At 36.4% G+C, this 16793-nt stretch overlaps 1 protein-coding gene across 2 annotated transcripts; it reads left to right on the top strand.

Moving 5' to 3' along the window:
- Positions 1–1220: 1220 nt before the first annotated feature.
- LOC112174822 lies at positions 1221–5829 on the top strand. Of its 2 annotated transcripts, none has more exons than XM_024312633.2 (10): positions 1221–1536; positions 2077–2735; positions 2831–2971; positions 3082–3174; positions 3338–3930; positions 4423–4507; positions 4603–4686; positions 4777–5058; positions 5147–5364; positions 5444–5828. In XM_024312633.2, the coding sequence occupies exons 2-10, from the start codon at positions 2085–2087 to the stop codon at positions 5604–5606; spliced, it is 2310 nt and encodes a 769-aa protein (XP_024168401.1). In that variant the 5' UTR covers positions 1221–1536; positions 2077–2084; the 3' UTR covers positions 5607–5828. The 2 variants fall into 2 exon arrangements, with proteins under 2 accessions (XP_024168401.1, XP_040365091.1); XM_040509157.1 differs by lacking the exon at positions 1221–1536 and adding an exon at positions 1554–1913 and having other exon boundaries at positions 5444–5829.
- Positions 5830–16793: the final 10964 nt, after the last annotated feature.

A 16793-nucleotide genomic window follows, 5' to 3' on the forward strand; every position in this document is an offset into this window, starting at 1 on the left:
TTTTGGCCCGAGCAAAGCGAAAAACCCAAAACAACATGTTGTGAATTTTCCTTGCACAATGAACTCTATATTTTCCAATTGCTCTTTCTAATTCCATGTCTTCTTGTTCTTTTCAATCTTCTGTTATTCATGCTTCCTTGTGTTTTGTTAAGAGATTCTTGCGTAGGGCAAACGTACCACGTGGCTGGTGGGCTGCCCAATCAGTGAACATGTAAGGAGATGTTTTGGGTATTTCATTTTAATAAATAAGGATAGTTTCGGAATACACTTAAAATTTTCTGAGTTTTGATTGGGCTGCCCCATCGCCACATGGTACGTTTGCCCTATGTAAGAATTTCTCGTGTTTTGTATTCATAACATATTTTTTTCCTTTCGGGTTTGCAAATTAATGATATATTTTTACTTAGTTGGACAATATAATATTTAACAAAAATTCATTAAAACAATTAATGGGAGCAGACAAAAATAATAACCCCGAGGGACAGTCTCTAGTGATAACTTTACCATTTGAAACACATGAAGACTTTTAAATCAATGGCTAAATGACTTTTATGTAGAAAAAAGATAATATTTCAATTAAATTTTTAATATCTTAATCAACAGGAAATTCTGCAATGGCGGCGGTGGCTACGCAGTGTGATGCTGTTGACTATGGCAGCGGGGTCGCATCTGGAAGTGATTGGTGAGGCTATGGCAGTGCATGCAGGGCAATCTGGCGGGCAGTTGGGCCGCCTGGAGCTGGGTTTTTTGTCGGAGGCGATGTCAGTGTGGTGGCCACCAGCTTGGCAACTAGGGTTTGCCTTAAATGAGTTTGGGCCTCTAACTGGGTCTAAAGTCATGAAGCTACTGTTTGGGCCGGAGTTTGGGCCTAGAATTTGTTTAGTTGGCAAGTTGGCCTATTTTGAATAATGTCTATGCTAGTGAAAGTGTTTCTATGAGCTTTGGTAGAACTACTTAGTTTTAGCGTGTCACAATTGCGTACTCGGCGTTAGAATTAAGTAAAATAGATTGCCTACAGAGGTGTGATATTTTGTTAGCGTAGACTACTTTGAGCTACGATTGTCCAAAACAGAATAATCCTTTTTGTACTATTCTTATCTATGAAACAGAGGCACACGAGGAAGGGGCTAGCTCTCAATATTTTCACTATTGGTAATAATTTGGACAAATGGTTAAAAAGATGGCCAGCCTTTTAAATACTTACTTTCTCTTCTGGGTAATCGATGGCGCCCTTTCGATCACCAAAGCATCGAGGAACGATCCTATTTTCAGCATTCGGCGCTTTTCCCTTTGTAAATCAAATTTGCACGTTAACTCAGAAATGGCAGAGCCTTCATCACAACTAACCACCAATAATCTCGTCCTATACTTTGCCTTTCTCCCATTCCTTATTTATTTCATCCCCAACTCACTCACCCAATAACCCAATATACATAAAAACCCTACCTTTACTCAATTCGGCCACACCCAGCAACCTAGTTCATCATCACATTCACCTTCCACCCAAGTTCAACTTCAGTAATCTACAAATCTATGGTGCACCCAGTTTTTTTTTTTCCCTTCTTAATCTTTGTTTTCTTTGTAATTTTACTGATTCTAGTGTGGGTTTTGATTGTTTTAGAACTTCTTTTAGTTTGTAGATTTCGTTTGAGTATCAGTGAATGTGGGTTTGGTTTCGGGTTTGTTGTTTTGCCGTGTTATTTGGGTGAAAATATGTGTTTGTAACCAGTATGATGAAGAACCCTGAAGTTCTTTTTCTTCTTCTTCATGTTCTGTAAATAGTGGGCAAAATTGTTAACCCGTAAACAGCTCAGTATACCATATTACCAACATGCATTGAATTTTGAGTTGGGAGTAATTATAGATCCAAACAAATTACAACGATTCCAGCGTTGTAGGACATTGGTACATCAGTTGAGTTTCTTGTAACTTTGACAGCGTATCAGTTATGGTTTTGAGATTGTAATTTCATTCTGTTTTGTTACTTTCTTGCTTTGTTGTGAATGCATGTGGTTTGTTTCTCAAGCACAGAGACCATATACTTGACAATGTGTTCTAATTCTTACCTATATGCAGATTGCAAAATGAGCAGAAAGCCATATCTTCAAATTCGTTGCTCTGTGCTGCCAATGTTGGAAACAATGCGGATAGTTAAGGACTGCCACTTGGAGTTGCTTCGGAGAACTCCATTTTGGCCATTGTTAGAAGCATTTCGCAATGGCACCATTTCGGAATCACAATGTAAGGAGTATCGAACTCCCATACTCAATATCATCCAAACTTTTAATCCAGAGACAACAAGTTTTCAGTTTGGTAGTAGAGATGTTACTATAAGCACGGAAGACATCTCTCAGATTCTTGGACTGCCTCAACATGGTGAAGCCGTTCTATTCAATCTCCCGGGCTCATGTAAATCATACAAACCAGAGATCATTGACAGACATTTCAAGAGAGGAGGAAGGCAGAACCACAAATCGCTGCACAGTGTATTGTTAAAATTACTGAATGGGAAAGAACAAACAGATATAGAAGATGTTGTACGTCTTACCCTCATGGAGCTATTTGTCTCATTTCTGTTTGCTCAACCAGATAGTACCTGTGTTCTAATGAAATATTGTGAAGACTTAGACAACCTTTCAAAGTATTCATGGGCAGAAGCAGTGGGAAAGTTCCTAAACAAATCTTTGAAAGCCCAGAGCAAATTTGATATTTATGGATGCGGGCTTCTCATACCAGTAAGTGCAATACAATTCTATATAAATATCATATTGGATATCTTGTGGGTTTTTCATACTAATAATTTGATATCTTCTGGGTTTCTCCTGCACAGTTTTGGTTTTGTGAGAAAACAAAAATTACACAACCAATCAGTGGGAGGGAGGTAATTGAGGGACATACACCAGCCCTAATCAAATGGAGCCTTCCAGAGCTGAACGCCAAAATGCAACAAATAGCCATTTGCAATATTAAGGTGAGAAATGAACATTCAATGGTGTCACTAAATTATAGTGATCTGAAAGTTCATGTATTGCAGATCATTTGTACTGATATCAAGTTTCTTTGGCTAATAAAACTGTGCAGCTTTTGTTCAAGGATCAAGATGGGGTTAAAAGAGAAACAAAAGGTGAAAATGATAAACAAGAGCACGAGGAAGGAGAAGTCGATCAAGATGAGGTAGATTTAACTAAATCACTGTGAATTATATATTTTAACCAAATTCATGTATTTCCCTTTCACTCAAGATGTAATGGACCTTGCTACATGTATGTTACTTAGGTCTTTACACATTTGACTGACTAAGAGTGAAATTATTTTTACCTTGCTTATTACACTCCAGCTAAAGAAGGTGGAGAATAAGGGAAGAGGAAGAGGAAGAGGATTAAGCAAACAATTACAAGAAGAAGTAGAGGAAAGAAGAAACCTCCAACACAACTATGAATTATCTAGCGTGAAGAAAAACATGGAAGATATGGATGGAAAGAAGGAGTTGATTAAAAATGATCAGCTAAATTTTCAAAGCCCCTCCACTGCAATTCAATTGAGTCCAAGGGATGAGATTGAGGTATCTCAAATTGGCCATGAAATGAGGTCTCCACCAAAAGGAACTGCAGTAACAGTTAGAAAGCAGCAATTGGATCCAGATTTTGTATGTGATGTAGTACCTAAAAATAAGAAAGCAAAAAAGCAACATGCTCTATCTGATCCAACTCCTGCAGTACCTTCAAGATCAATTCAGGATCCTTCTGGCAAGAAAGATCAACCTATAATAATAATTGAGGACAATTCTGTTTCAGAAGAAGAGGAGAGCCCAAGGAAATGGATGAGCTCTAGGAAAAAATGCTTCTGTTTTGAAAGATATGAGGTATTCAAATTAATGGATCATGAACATCAGCAAAAGGTGAAAGCATTCTGGAATATAGCAGATCCCAAGTAAGTAACATTAATAGTTTTTTGTTTTCCCATATCGATTATTTTTTGTGAGACTGAGTAGTTTCTGTTATGGTTATAGTGAAGTTGAGGTTGCATTGAATTATAGTTTCTTTTTGTTTGCTTTGGTTAGTGACTGATTATTAGTGACAGTGCTGTTGTAATTTGGGACTTTTCTGTTCATTTTGTGTTAGTACTGAATTTACTCTAATTTTGCTGTGCATATGACTGATACTCAGTAACCAAAGGAGCTATTTTGAATTACTAAGCATGACTTTTGTATTACTTTTGTCTTTCCTGATGAAAATGGTTACTTTCAGGTTTTTTGTTTTTCTTTCCTGCTCTTTAAACTAGAATTTGCATTTCATATGTTTCAAGAAATACTTGAGGGAAAATTGGGCTGGACATGAGGTATAATACCTACTGCACCAGAACATAAGAACAAACAGTAACAACTGCATTTAAAAAACTAACCATTTTCCAATTTGTCAACAGGGAACTATTCTGGAGAGGGAAGAATGCAAGTGTCACACGTGAAGATGTGGGAAAGTTACTAAAAGACACTGCAGTTGCTAGCAATGTAAGATACAATCATTTATGGATTACAATAAATAGTTGCCTTAAATGATTGAAAAATAGTTGATTTCTTAATATATCTATACTCATTCATGCCAGCTCATTGATGCATTTATGGAGTTATTGGAACAACAACAACAAAATTGTGTCAAAAAATCAACATACATATCAACTTTGTGCTGGGTAAGTGCGGAATGATAAAAATATTTAGTCAAATGTTGAAACTGCGAAATGCTTTTCTAATTCATTGTTCTTACACTATATCGTCTGCAGAATTATTTACCAATACAAGATGCACGAAAGAAAGGCAGGAAAGGAAAGAAAGATAAAGTGCGAGATGAGGCTCGTGATGAAATGGGATTGAATCAATTAGTTTTTGATCAGCTATTGAGGAGTGTGGCAAAAAGTGACTATGTATTCATCCCAGTAATATCAAAGTTCCACTATTCTCTCCTCATCTTAAACAAAAATGAAAAAAAATGGACACATTACAACCCTTTGAGGAAGAGATCAGAACTTCATATTGATCCATGCTATGAGGTTGCTAAGCAGATGGTGAGAAAATATTGCATTGTAATGATTGTATCATAGTTCATTCATATTATACGTGCATATGCACTAATGTAAATTGTTTAAATGACAGCATCAAATGATACAAAAATGGTTGTGTATAACCCAAAAAGAAGCTCCAAAAATGCTGCTGAAAGAAACAAAAAGGAAGATGACAGGTAGACAGCAAGGAAGTTGGACAGAGGTGCCACTTAATGAAGATGAAAAAAGATCGCTAACTTGGATGGTGGATCACAATATCGACTTCAAATTAGAGAATGATCTCAAGTGTCCGCAACAGGATTTTAAATCGTAAGTATCCTTAAATAGTAATCGGAACAGACCTAACTTATGACTGTAACATCTACTTGCATGTCCTTGTGATTTGCAGATTGGATTGCGGCATCTTTATTATGTACTACATGAATCAACTTTCCCAAGGTCTTCAAGTTGAAGAAGAGATCAGTGATTGCAGAATGTGGGAATTCCGGAAAGATCTGATCGAGCGTTTTGTGGATCATGAAAACAGCTGGACGCAGAACTCAACCACATGAAGGTAGAAATATGGATAAAGCAGCCCTTCTGCCCCTTCATGTATCGTTTTCTAGTTCTGAACACTGTTACCACAAATGTTTACTAACCTAGAGATGTATTTCTGGCCACATTGAGAAATATATAATGGAATTTGGTAGTGCATTTCAAGTTGGTATACTTGCTTGGTGGATGGTGCAAAGTGAAATTGGTTATTCACAAGTCACCAAAGATCATGACTATAAAAGAAACCTCTTGCGTTTCTCTCATTGCTCACCAGTTTGAATTTTCTCATTCTTCTTAGTTACAGCCAATAAATAAGGCGTCTCCGAACATTTTATACAAGCAAGTAGCAACTTAACACATATTAACTTATACTTTCAATTAGGTTTTGTAAACCAAATCTATGCATACATGTATATTTTGTGCTAATAGAACGTGGTTATAACCAAAAGGCCAGGTAAAGACGATACAAGGTGTAGTAAGGCGGACCCATTAGTGCTTTGTTTTTTTCTTATTTTTGGTAGCAAAACGACGTCGTTTTGTTGAACCTATGTAAGGTGTACTCAACAACTCCTCGTAGAGAAAATATGGGATTGCAGACTTGCAGCCGCGATAGAAATTTACCAGGTGAGTTTCTTTGACGTTTCAAACTTTCTCCATCTCTTTAAACTTAATTCGCATTTAAATTAATAAAAACTTTTTTTTGTTTTTTTTGAAAATGGAAAGTTCATTAAACTAGCGATTGAAATCGCTCAAGAGGGCATCTCAATGGGGAGCATACAAAGACCAAAAATAGCTTGACGCAAGAGCTAAAATAGAACGAACCAGTAGATGTACTACATCAACTAGTTTTCCTTTTATAATAAAGCACTGCTCTGCAACTTTCCAAGAGAAACTAGCAAAAACTGAAGGTAAATCTTCAACCTCCTCAAGATAATTACCAACAATAGAACTATTGTCACGACCTTGAGATTTGTAGACCCAACGGATAGAATCTGCAATCCGGGCATGTAAAAAATCGACAGACCAATCAAAACTAGATTCTTCGTTCCAGCATAAAAAAAACACTGCTTGCCAAGGCATGCAATTGTGGTACTCACAACATGATCACACTGAAAATTCTCATAGAATGTAGAGTTGAGCTGTCCACCTAAATGTAACGTTGCACACCCGGACAAATGAACTCAACATAATTGAACAAGAAACCATGTACCAACCCTCCTGGGTCCCAAATTCAGGCCCATAGGGAGATCTGGCCCAACAGTAAGCTGAATTGGGCTAACCGCAGCCCAACCTCCAGAAGCCCCAATTTGATTTGGGCACCCTGCGTAGGGAACCCAAGTGCAGCCGTCGGCCATCCTTCACCACAGGCGTCGTCCGCACCCAAACCATCCATCAACAAAAGCTCCACTTTCCTCTCTGGATTAGAAATCCGATCCATAGAACCAGTGCCTCCATCTCCGACTGCATCTAGGCAGGGCCGACCCATGACCAAGGCAGACAAGGCAGTGGCCTTGGGGCTCAATTTGGGGAAGGTCTCATCTCAAAATCCTCATTATATATATATGTATATATATATAGCAGAAAGTGTTGAAAATGTAAATGTAGCAGAGAGTGTTGAACCAAGTGTGGTAGAAAATCTAGCAGAGAGTGTTGAACCAAATGTAGTGGAAAATCTAGCAGAAAGTGTTGAACCAAGTGTGGAAGAAAATCTGGCAGAGGGTGTTGAACCAAATCTAGTAGAAAGGGTGCCACAATTCAATGATGTTAACACAAATATCAATGGAAAAACATTGATGCAAACTTAAGAAATTTATTAGTAGAAAAAGGTCCTGTTAGGCACAAGGACTTAGACTTTCCTAAAGATGAAAAGTCTAGACATTTTGCTTCAAAACACTATACTTGCAGATCATCGAATGGTGAAATTCGTGAAAGAAAATGGCTAGTCTATTCACAAGATCTAGATAGAGTATTCTGTTTTTGTTGCAAGTTATTCAATGCAAAGAATAGTAGAAGTCAGTTAGCTACTGAAGGATTTAGAGATTGGCAAAATCTTATTGACAGGCTTAAAGGTCATGAAAGAAGTATTCAACATGTCACTAGTATGTGTAGTTGGTTTGAGTTAGAAGAGAGACTCTTAAAAAATAAGATGATTGATAGAGCTCTACAACAACAAGTTAACAAAGAAAAAGTTCATTGGAGAAAAGTATTGAAAAGAATTATTGCTGTTGTTAAAGGTCTTTTTAAAAACAATTTGGTATTTAGGGGAACAAATGAGAAGATAGATGAGGACAACAATGGAATTTTTCTGAGTTTTATTGAGATAATTGGAGAGTTTGATCCAATAATGAAAGAACATCTTCGGCGTATAAAAGATGATGAAATTCATAGTCATTATCTTGGACCTAAAATACAAAATGAATTGATAGATCTCTTAACTTCTGAAATTAAAACTGAAATCCTAAGAATAGTAAAAGAGGCAAAGTATTTTTCTATCATTCTTGATTGTACTCCTGACATTAGTAAAAGAGAACAAATGACTTTGATTTTGAGATGTGTGAATATATCAAAAACCCCAGCAAAATTAGAAGAATATTTCTTAGAGTTTTTAAGAGTAGATGACACCACTGGAAAAGGACTTTTTGATGAACTTATAATTGTTATAGCCAAACTAGAACTTGATATTAATGATGCTAGAGGGCAGGGGTATGATAATGGTTCTAACATGAAGGGAAAACATCAAGGTGTCCAGAAAAGGTTGTTAGAAATTAATCCAAGAGCATTCTACACACCATGTGGCTCTCATAATCTGAACCTTGTGCTTTCTGACATGGCTAACTCTTGTCCTAAAGCTAAAACTTTTTTTGGAATTGTACAGAAAATATATGTATTATTTTCTTCTTCAACAAAGAGGTGGAAAATTTTAGAAGATAATGTAAGTGATTTAACTATCAAAGCATTGGCTACAACACGGTGGGAAAGTCGGGTAGAAAGTGTCAAGGCTATTAGATATCAAGCTCCACAAATTAGAGCTGCTTTACAACAATTAGCAAATGTAGATGACTTAGATGGTGCACTAAAATGTGAAGTTGAAATGTTAGCAGACTATGCTTTTGCAAACTTTGAATTTTTATTAGGCATGATTATTTGGTATGATTTGCTATATGTTGTTGACTTGGTTAGTAAAAAGCTACAATCTAAAGACATGGATATTGGTGATGCTATTAAATTGTTAGAAGGCTTGGTTTCTTTTTTTATAAAGTATAGGAAATATGGATTTACATCTGCTATGATTTCAGCTAGAGAGATTGCACTTGAAATGGAAATAGAACCTATATTCCGTGAAAAACATAGGACTTGTAGAAAAAAAACAGTTTGATGAGAATGCAAATGATGAAGCAACATTATCTGTTGAAGATACTTTTAGGACTGAGTATTTTTTATATATAGTAGACCAAGCCATATCTTCCCTTCACAGTAGATTTGAACAATTTCAATTATATGAAAGTGTTTTTGGTTTTTTATGTGATGTGAAACAATTAAAGTCATTAGTTGATACTGATTTGGTGTCTCAAACTTGAAGAGTTTCTTACTCATGATAATGTTTCTGATATAGATGGTTCAGAGCTGCATTTAGAATTAAGATTGTTAACTGAAATGCTAAACAAAGATTTAGATAGAAAAGTAGAAACACCAATTGAAGTTCTGCACTTTGTTCAAAGATGTGATTGTTTCTCAAATACCATGATTGCTTATAGAATACTATTAACTATTCCTGTTACAGTTGCTTCTGCTGAAAGAAGCTTTTCAAAATTGAAACTCATAAAATCATATTTACGATCAACCATGTCACAAGAAAAATTGAATGGACTAGCCATGTTATCTATTGAAAGAAAATTGTTCAAAAATTTTAAATACACTAACTTAATCAACATTTTTGCATCCCAAAAGGCAAGAAGAGTGATCTTCAAATGCAAATTTATCTTCTTGTCTTTGTCGACATTGTTACCTTTTAGTTTTTTTTTTTTGAAGGAAAGCCTCTCTTACTTTTGCCTTAGGCCTCACTTCGTCACGGGACGGCCCTGCATCTAGGCTACACGAGCATTGGCCACACCAACAACTTCAGCGCCGTCAACATCAATACACTCCACTAAAGCAAGAACCAGCCTCCGGTCCACACCGAAGCTGCTAACATCCCTGTGCTGCCACGAAACAAACCATGTCATGGTCGCTGCCCGAAACTGAGCCAACCAGCAAACCCGGCCAAGCAACATGCAACTCACCCGTCCCCGAACCGAGGAAGGAGCCGCTCTACTGCATAGCGCCATCGTAGAGTATGTGGAGCAACGAGGACCTCCCTGGAATCCGCACCAAAGGGATGGCGCTCGGGTTTTCAGTGAAAAAACTCTCTCCCATCACTCTTTGTTCTTCTAATTAATGAAAACGTTGTTCAATTGTTTAGATTTTAGCATTTATTTGGTTCTTGTTAGTAATAGAAGTTCAGTTCACTCTTTAATTTTAGGGTTTTGTTCTTGCATCATCGATTACTCATGAGGTCTTCACGGATAAATGAACTTATTATTGTTTTGATATTTTTCTATCTATAAAGTATTTTTTTATTCAAACTAATGAAGATATTATAAAGCATAAAAACTTACGCCTCAACGCCTTAATGCTTTCAAGGCTTGAGGCTTCGACAAGATGCCTCACCTTTTAAACATTGGTTATAACCGAAGTTACCTCGTTTCGAACTGTAGTAAAATGCCAAATTATGTAGATATGATACTAGCTATCTGAGCTAATTGGTGAGTGTAAACTTAGGAAAAGTTAATCATATGTGGGGTGAACAAGTGTCATGCTTAGATCATAGATAAAAAGATTTAATATTTTATACCCAAACAAAAGAAAGCAGAATAAATCATTTTTTCTAAATTACTTTTTAAGCATAGTAAAAAGAAATCATTTTTTCTAAATTACTTTTTAAGCATAGTAAAAGATTAAGCAAGATAGGACTAGTTGTGCTGAAACCCAAGCGGCTCTCTTGCGTGCTCTCCCTGCTCTTTTCCTTCTTCCTCTCAATTAGCTTCGCTGCGTCTTCAGCTTTAGCTATTTGTGGCGGCCCAATTGATATTGGTTGGAGGGAAAGCGTTATGGTCAAGCGCACCTCCCAACATGTAGACTTATAAATGGATCGGATTTGGAGCAAATCGACTAAAATCCGAATTCATTTAGTAATAAAAATTTTCAACTCGACCTGATCTGATAACCCAGCAGATCGTTAATAGCGCAATCCAAATCCATATCTGGCGGATTAACGGATAGCTTATTCGTTAATTTGATCCGTTTATAATAACGAATATTTTTAAATTTAAATAATAATATTAAATTTTTATCGTGATACTTTATGAAATATTTAATAAAATATTAAACAAAATGAAAAGTATTGCCAAAAATTGAATTACACAACCAAAATATTCTTTAAAATGATAAACTGAGTTAACTAAAATATTGAATTTCCAAATCAATACTTCATTGATGTGTTTGGATAAGAGAACAAAAAGAACAATACTAAAGATGAAAATCTAGCCGTCCTAAGAACGCTTCTCCTAGCATTGCCTTCTTGCGGTAGCGACAAACACAACGGCTTCGGCCGACTTCCAACCTCAGAGCATGTTCGTCTGGGCCTTTTTTTTGTCCTTTAATCCATCCAATTGGGTACCTTCCCATCTTCATCTCTCAAGCTCTACCACTAATGTTCATGGCGGTGGTGGTGACGCAGTTTGGCTACTGGAGACCTCCCAATCTCTCTCTGTGACTTCAATAACACCCATGTTGTTGACTGAGATGTGGATGGGCGGCGGTGCTGCGCGAAGTGGCAGAGTAGAGGCTATAGATCGGCACCATGCTATTCTCGTGCAGCTGGCAGCAGTGATGTTGGGAGGGATCGACCGGCGCTGAGGACAACGTCAGAACTGCTGGTGACATGCAAATGGATCTGGGTGTCCATATCAATATGGCTGGACTGTGTTTGGGCTCAAATCCAAGCCCTGTTCTCTATGATCCTGATGGTGATTGCCCTGTGGACAGCTAGGTTGTTTGTTGGAGGTGGTCCTCGCAACGGAGATGTCATGGTTTGTGGCCGAGGTGCTCCCCTGGTCCAAATTGGTAGGCCCAAGCTATTGGGCCTCTGCTTAGGGCTCTTGGAAATGGGCTCACTTCTGTGGGCCAGAAAATGAAGATGAAAGCAGAAACTGATGGTTTGGGCTCTTCATTAATGAGGCATCTAAGTCAATTCGGATCATCAAGGAGTTGGGCAGATGTGGGGCCCACTTCACCCTGCTGTTAGGCCCAATCTCTCTATGGACCAGACATCGATTGTGTTCGATAAAATCTTCTAGCCCTAGTTTGAAGGGCAAAGAAAAAATATAGATGGGTGCGGCAGATGCCTATATACTATGTCTTACTTTTCTCCATAGTTTATAGGCTCAATTTAAATAAGTGAGTGATTAGTTTGAATATAGATGGTCTGTTTATATATATCACAGTGGTTCTCTTACTACAACTTCTTGATCTGTCTAGTTGAAGGCAGCAGAAGGATATGTAATGGTCATCTTGGCATGCGTTAATGAAATCCACATTTCTTTCAAAAAACAAAAAAAACAAAAGGAACATAGGCATCAATAAGCTTCCACTTCATATTCCCATATTCTGACAATACCCTTAATTATCCCATATTTTCAATACTAGAAGCTTAATTAAGAAAACTACGTCCTTTAGGTTTCTGCAATAGTTTTGTTATAGTATATTTATATTTATGATTTTATATTTAAAACTAGTAAGTATTCTTAATATTTTGGAAAATAATATTTTAATGATACAAAATAATATTTAATAATTATAAAAGCGAACTGGATCATTAACGGATTGGATCAACCAAAATTCGTGTTTAATCCATTTAATAAACAGATTACCGGTACCAGACCATTAACAGATCAAATTTTTAATCCAAACCTGTTCAATAACCACGGATTTGGAGCAGATACAAATCAAAATCCGGTCATTTTACAGGTTTACATCCATGTTTGGAAAGGTCCTCACTCTTATGGTAATGGGTGTGAGGGATCTTTGCAATCAGTTTAGGTGCATCTGAGAATTTTTTTCAAATTCAGGAAAGTCATATTAAACATTGTTGTTCTATTGTCAATTTTAATATAGTACTCGCACGAATCAATTGTAGAATAGATGTGCAAGCACTAGTTAGTTTCTTCAAGGATTGATTGAAACAATTTTATCTTGACAAGTGTGTTGTACTTTATTGAGAGAAGGATGTCAAGCCATTAATAACCAAGATAGTAGGTAAGAACATAACATGACCTACCCATAAGGGCCATGTCCATATCAAGCCATGTAAAGATATCCTAGAGTAACCTAAATGAAATTACTTTCGTAATAAGTACCAAAAAACCAAATGATTGAGACAATATTAGTAAACACATCCAGATGAAGAGACACATGCTAGTAAATACATCATAGGTGTAATTATTGTCTTGTGGTGAGAAGTATTTCCTAGCTAGCTTTTTATTATTGATTTCCAAATCAAAAACAAAAACCCCAAAAGGATTTTCTGCGTTCTTTTCCTTTTTGTCCCCTATTTTGGGTAATTTGTTTAGTATAGTAAATCATCTCCGACTTCCCCCAAATTTTGTAGAGTCATCTTCTGTGAGTCTAGTTATTGTGTATTTAATTTCATAATTTTTTGTTATGTCTAGGTAGGGTTTTTATCTACATCGTTATTAAGTGTCATTTTAGAGTATTTTCTATTTTTGATTCTTGATTTGCTTTTGTTAACACAATCATATGCGGGAGACCCCTCTTTCCTATACTACAACTGTTAATTATTGTGATTGCAGGAATTTATTTATACACCTATTTTATACGTACATTAATAGACTTGACCTCTTCTTAAAAAGTGTATATCTCATAATCATGAAGCCTTTGTTCCTGGACATTCTATCTTTATAACATTTCAGTCATTTCTCATTGCTCATGAACTCTTTAATAACTCTAATACAAAGAAGAGTCGTATTGGTTCCATGGCTCTTAAGTTAGATCTTGGAAAAGCCAACGACCAACGACCTCCTGCACTGAGATAACATTTATTATTGTATTTGTAAGCTTAGTTTTGATCCTTCTTGGATCTCTCTTATCATGAAATGCATTACTTTTGTTCATAATTCAATAATTTTGAATGGTCAAGCACAAGTCTGCTTCAAATCAGCAAGAGGACTAACGCAAGGTGCACGTGATATCTTTCTCCATATCCTTTTACTTTATGTATGAAACCTCTTATTAGAAATCTAAGTAAATTATCTACTCGAACTAAGAATAGAGTTTGCTTTTTAAGTTCTTCTTGTGGACTTAGGATATCCAATTTTGTTTTTATGAATGACTCCTTAATCATTGCAAAGGCTACAAGTACAACTGCTGGATGTATTTTACAAACCCTCCATGTTTTTTCAAAAGCTTCAGGTCAACAAATCAATTATTATAATTCTTCTCTTTATTTTTAAAATAGTGTTCCTAATCATACTAGGAATACCATTTCTCAACTTTTGAATATTCAGCACAGTATGAACATTGGCAAATATTTAGGTATTCATAACATAATCTTTTGGAAAGATCCAATCAACATAAAATACCTTATTCTAAAAATGAAAAAAAAATATGGCTGGTTGGAAGGCTTTTACACTTTCTCAAGGTGGAAGATTAACCAATTTCATTTCGACATATCTTCCGGGAAGCAAATTTTGTAGCAGATGCTATAGCTAATCTAGGCCATAATTGTACTAGTGGACATGTGTGGACAAATAGAGTCCCTATGGAGGATTCAAGAACCTTAATATTCGATTTTGTAAACTAAGGATGCCAGAGAGGCTTCCATCTTTAATCTATAGTCTTTTCGTATAAAAAAAAGGGTGGAAGATTAACTCTTCTCAAATCAAATTTAACATGTATATCCTACTAAAATTGATAATACTTATAGAAATTTCTTTTGGGGTAATAAATGGATGTTCCACATGTTGCTTGGTTGCGTATTTGCAAGTCTTCCCAAAAATAAAGGGGGTCTTGGTATTAGATCAAGTTCAGTCTTTAATAAGGCTCCTTAGTAAAATTAGGCTGGACAATCCTAACATAACCTCAAAATTGGTGGGTTAAACTAATAACAACAAAGGAAAGAAATTCAAGTTCTATGGACTAAAAATAAATACTAGATTCTCATCCAGTTTTGTTAAAGGTATGTGTTGGATTGTGGGTGAAGGAAATTGTATTAATTTCTGGCTTTATAACTAGACTTACCCCTTTCTCTTAATCACTATTCTCGATGCTAATGTTAGAAATCAAGTAGATATTGATGAGCTAGTTAGAGCATGTCCACCGGTTTGGTATTGACTGACCTCCAGCAGGGATTGATGAGGTGGTGACTGGCCAAATGCAAAATCCTCCCTCCACCGGCCCAAGAGTGACTAGCCAAGCTTTGGCTTTTCCTGACCAAGTCCAAGAAAAAAGCTAAGCCCGTGACTATATTTTTGACCTTAGCTTGGCCGGCTGCCAGCTCTGCCAAAACCTAACGTGGCTGACGTCATTGCTGACGATGGAGAGAAGAATTGGCAGGTTGAGCTGAGTCACTTGTCGCGTAGCGGCATAATTGACCGGAGAATGTGCTTTTGTCGCGTAGCTACAATTATAGGGGAAGTAGAGGCGACTTGGCAGACGACCGTTGGTGCAATTCGAATTTTGTAACCAACGGTCAAGTAATTTCAGCCGTCTGTTTCAATTAACATGCAGATCTGACGGCAACCAATTAATATGTATATATATTAAATCAAATGGTAAGAAAAAAAATTGTAAAAATTTCTCTATAAATACCTACCATTTTTTTTTACATCTCACACCCAAAAAATTAGATTTCATAGTTACACCTTCCTCCTCTTCATATAGCTCTCATCATCCAAATTTATTTATATCCAATATGGCCGAACAAAGGGGAAACACATGTCCAGTGGCCGGACAAGAGGGAGATCAAAGTGAAGATGATAATACCGAATCCGAGAGGAGATGGACGGATGAGGAAGATGTTCAATTGTGCAAGTCTTGGAAAGTTGTAAGCCAAGATCCGACTGTGGGCACAAATCAGAAAAAAAATTACCTATGGAGGCGCATGAAGTGACACTTTGTCGCAAATTGGAGAGGAAAGGACCGATCATCTTCCTCTTTGCAGGGAAGGTGGAAAATTTTGAAAGTTGAACTCATTGAGTAGCATTGTGCATTAAGGCAAGCTCGTAATTGGTACAAGAGCGGTTTGAATGCGGTTGATGAGGTAGGTATTTGTTGATAAATTATTTAATTTGTTGATACATTATAGTTAAATATTACTTGATAAATAATGTAGTAATTATAATATCGTTCTAATTGTAGTAATTGCTTTTCGTTATAATTAAAATAATTAGTTGATAAATAATGATGTAATTACAACGATGTTTATATTTGTACTTATTTATTTTTATTGTAAAACGGTGAGATATTTTGTTATTAAAATTATAACCTTTATAATAGATGACCCTTCATAATAGCGTTTATATTTGTACTAATTGCATTTTTTATTTTTTATTTTTAAATTACCTAGCTTGATGAAGCACATAAATTGTGGCATGCCAGGATGAAGAGAAAAGAGAAGACCAAAAGACACAATTTTCAGAGTTTTGATTGTTACGCTGTTGTGGAGGGCTTTGCACAATTTAAAGACATCCCTAGCCATACATCCGGAGGAACATCAAATGAAGGAAGTCAACATACGCACACATAACCAATTGCTGAAAATCTCCCATCAACTTGGACATGGATGTCGACGAGGTAATTGCTGGTGAAACTGCAGATCCTAATGTGAGGCCTCAAGGAAAGGAAAGCTGCAAAAGAAGCAATTCGGAAAGGAAAGAAGGTAGCGAAAGATCAAAGTCCTTTGTTAAGCGTTGTCAAGAGTATAGCAAACAACCAAAAAGAGGCAACCACTGGCAAGAAAAAACTCGATGAGGAATTCGCTCGAAGTCTCCAAGAGGAAAATCAACGAGAATGTATCCAATTGCAAATGGATATGCGAAAAGAGGCATTCCTATTACAAGAGAGGAAAGAGCAAATTAAAGAGAGGGAAG

This window comes from Rosa chinensis, chromosome 6, assembly GCF_002994745.2.
Source record: "Rosa chinensis cultivar Old Blush chromosome 6, RchiOBHm-V2, whole genome shotgun sequence".
Lineage (NCBI taxonomy): Eukaryota > Viridiplantae > Streptophyta > Magnoliopsida > Rosales > Rosaceae > Rosa > Rosa chinensis.

What these genes read in the sequence shown, in the direction of transcription:
- LOC112174822 (XM_024312633.2), top strand. Translation starts at nt 2,085, where the DNA reads ATGAGCAGAAAGCCATATCTTCAAATTCGTTGCTCTGTGCTGCCAATG. An exon ending in ACACTGCAGTTGCTAGCAAT is followed by an intron (nt 4,508 to 4,602) that starts GTAAGATACAAT and finishes CATTCATGCCAG; the next exon opens with CTCATTGATGCATTTATGGA. An exon ending in ACATATCAACTTTGTGCTGG is followed by an intron (nt 4,687 to 4,776) that starts GTAAGTGCGGAA and finishes TATCGTCTGCAG; the next exon opens with AATTATTTACCAATACAAGA.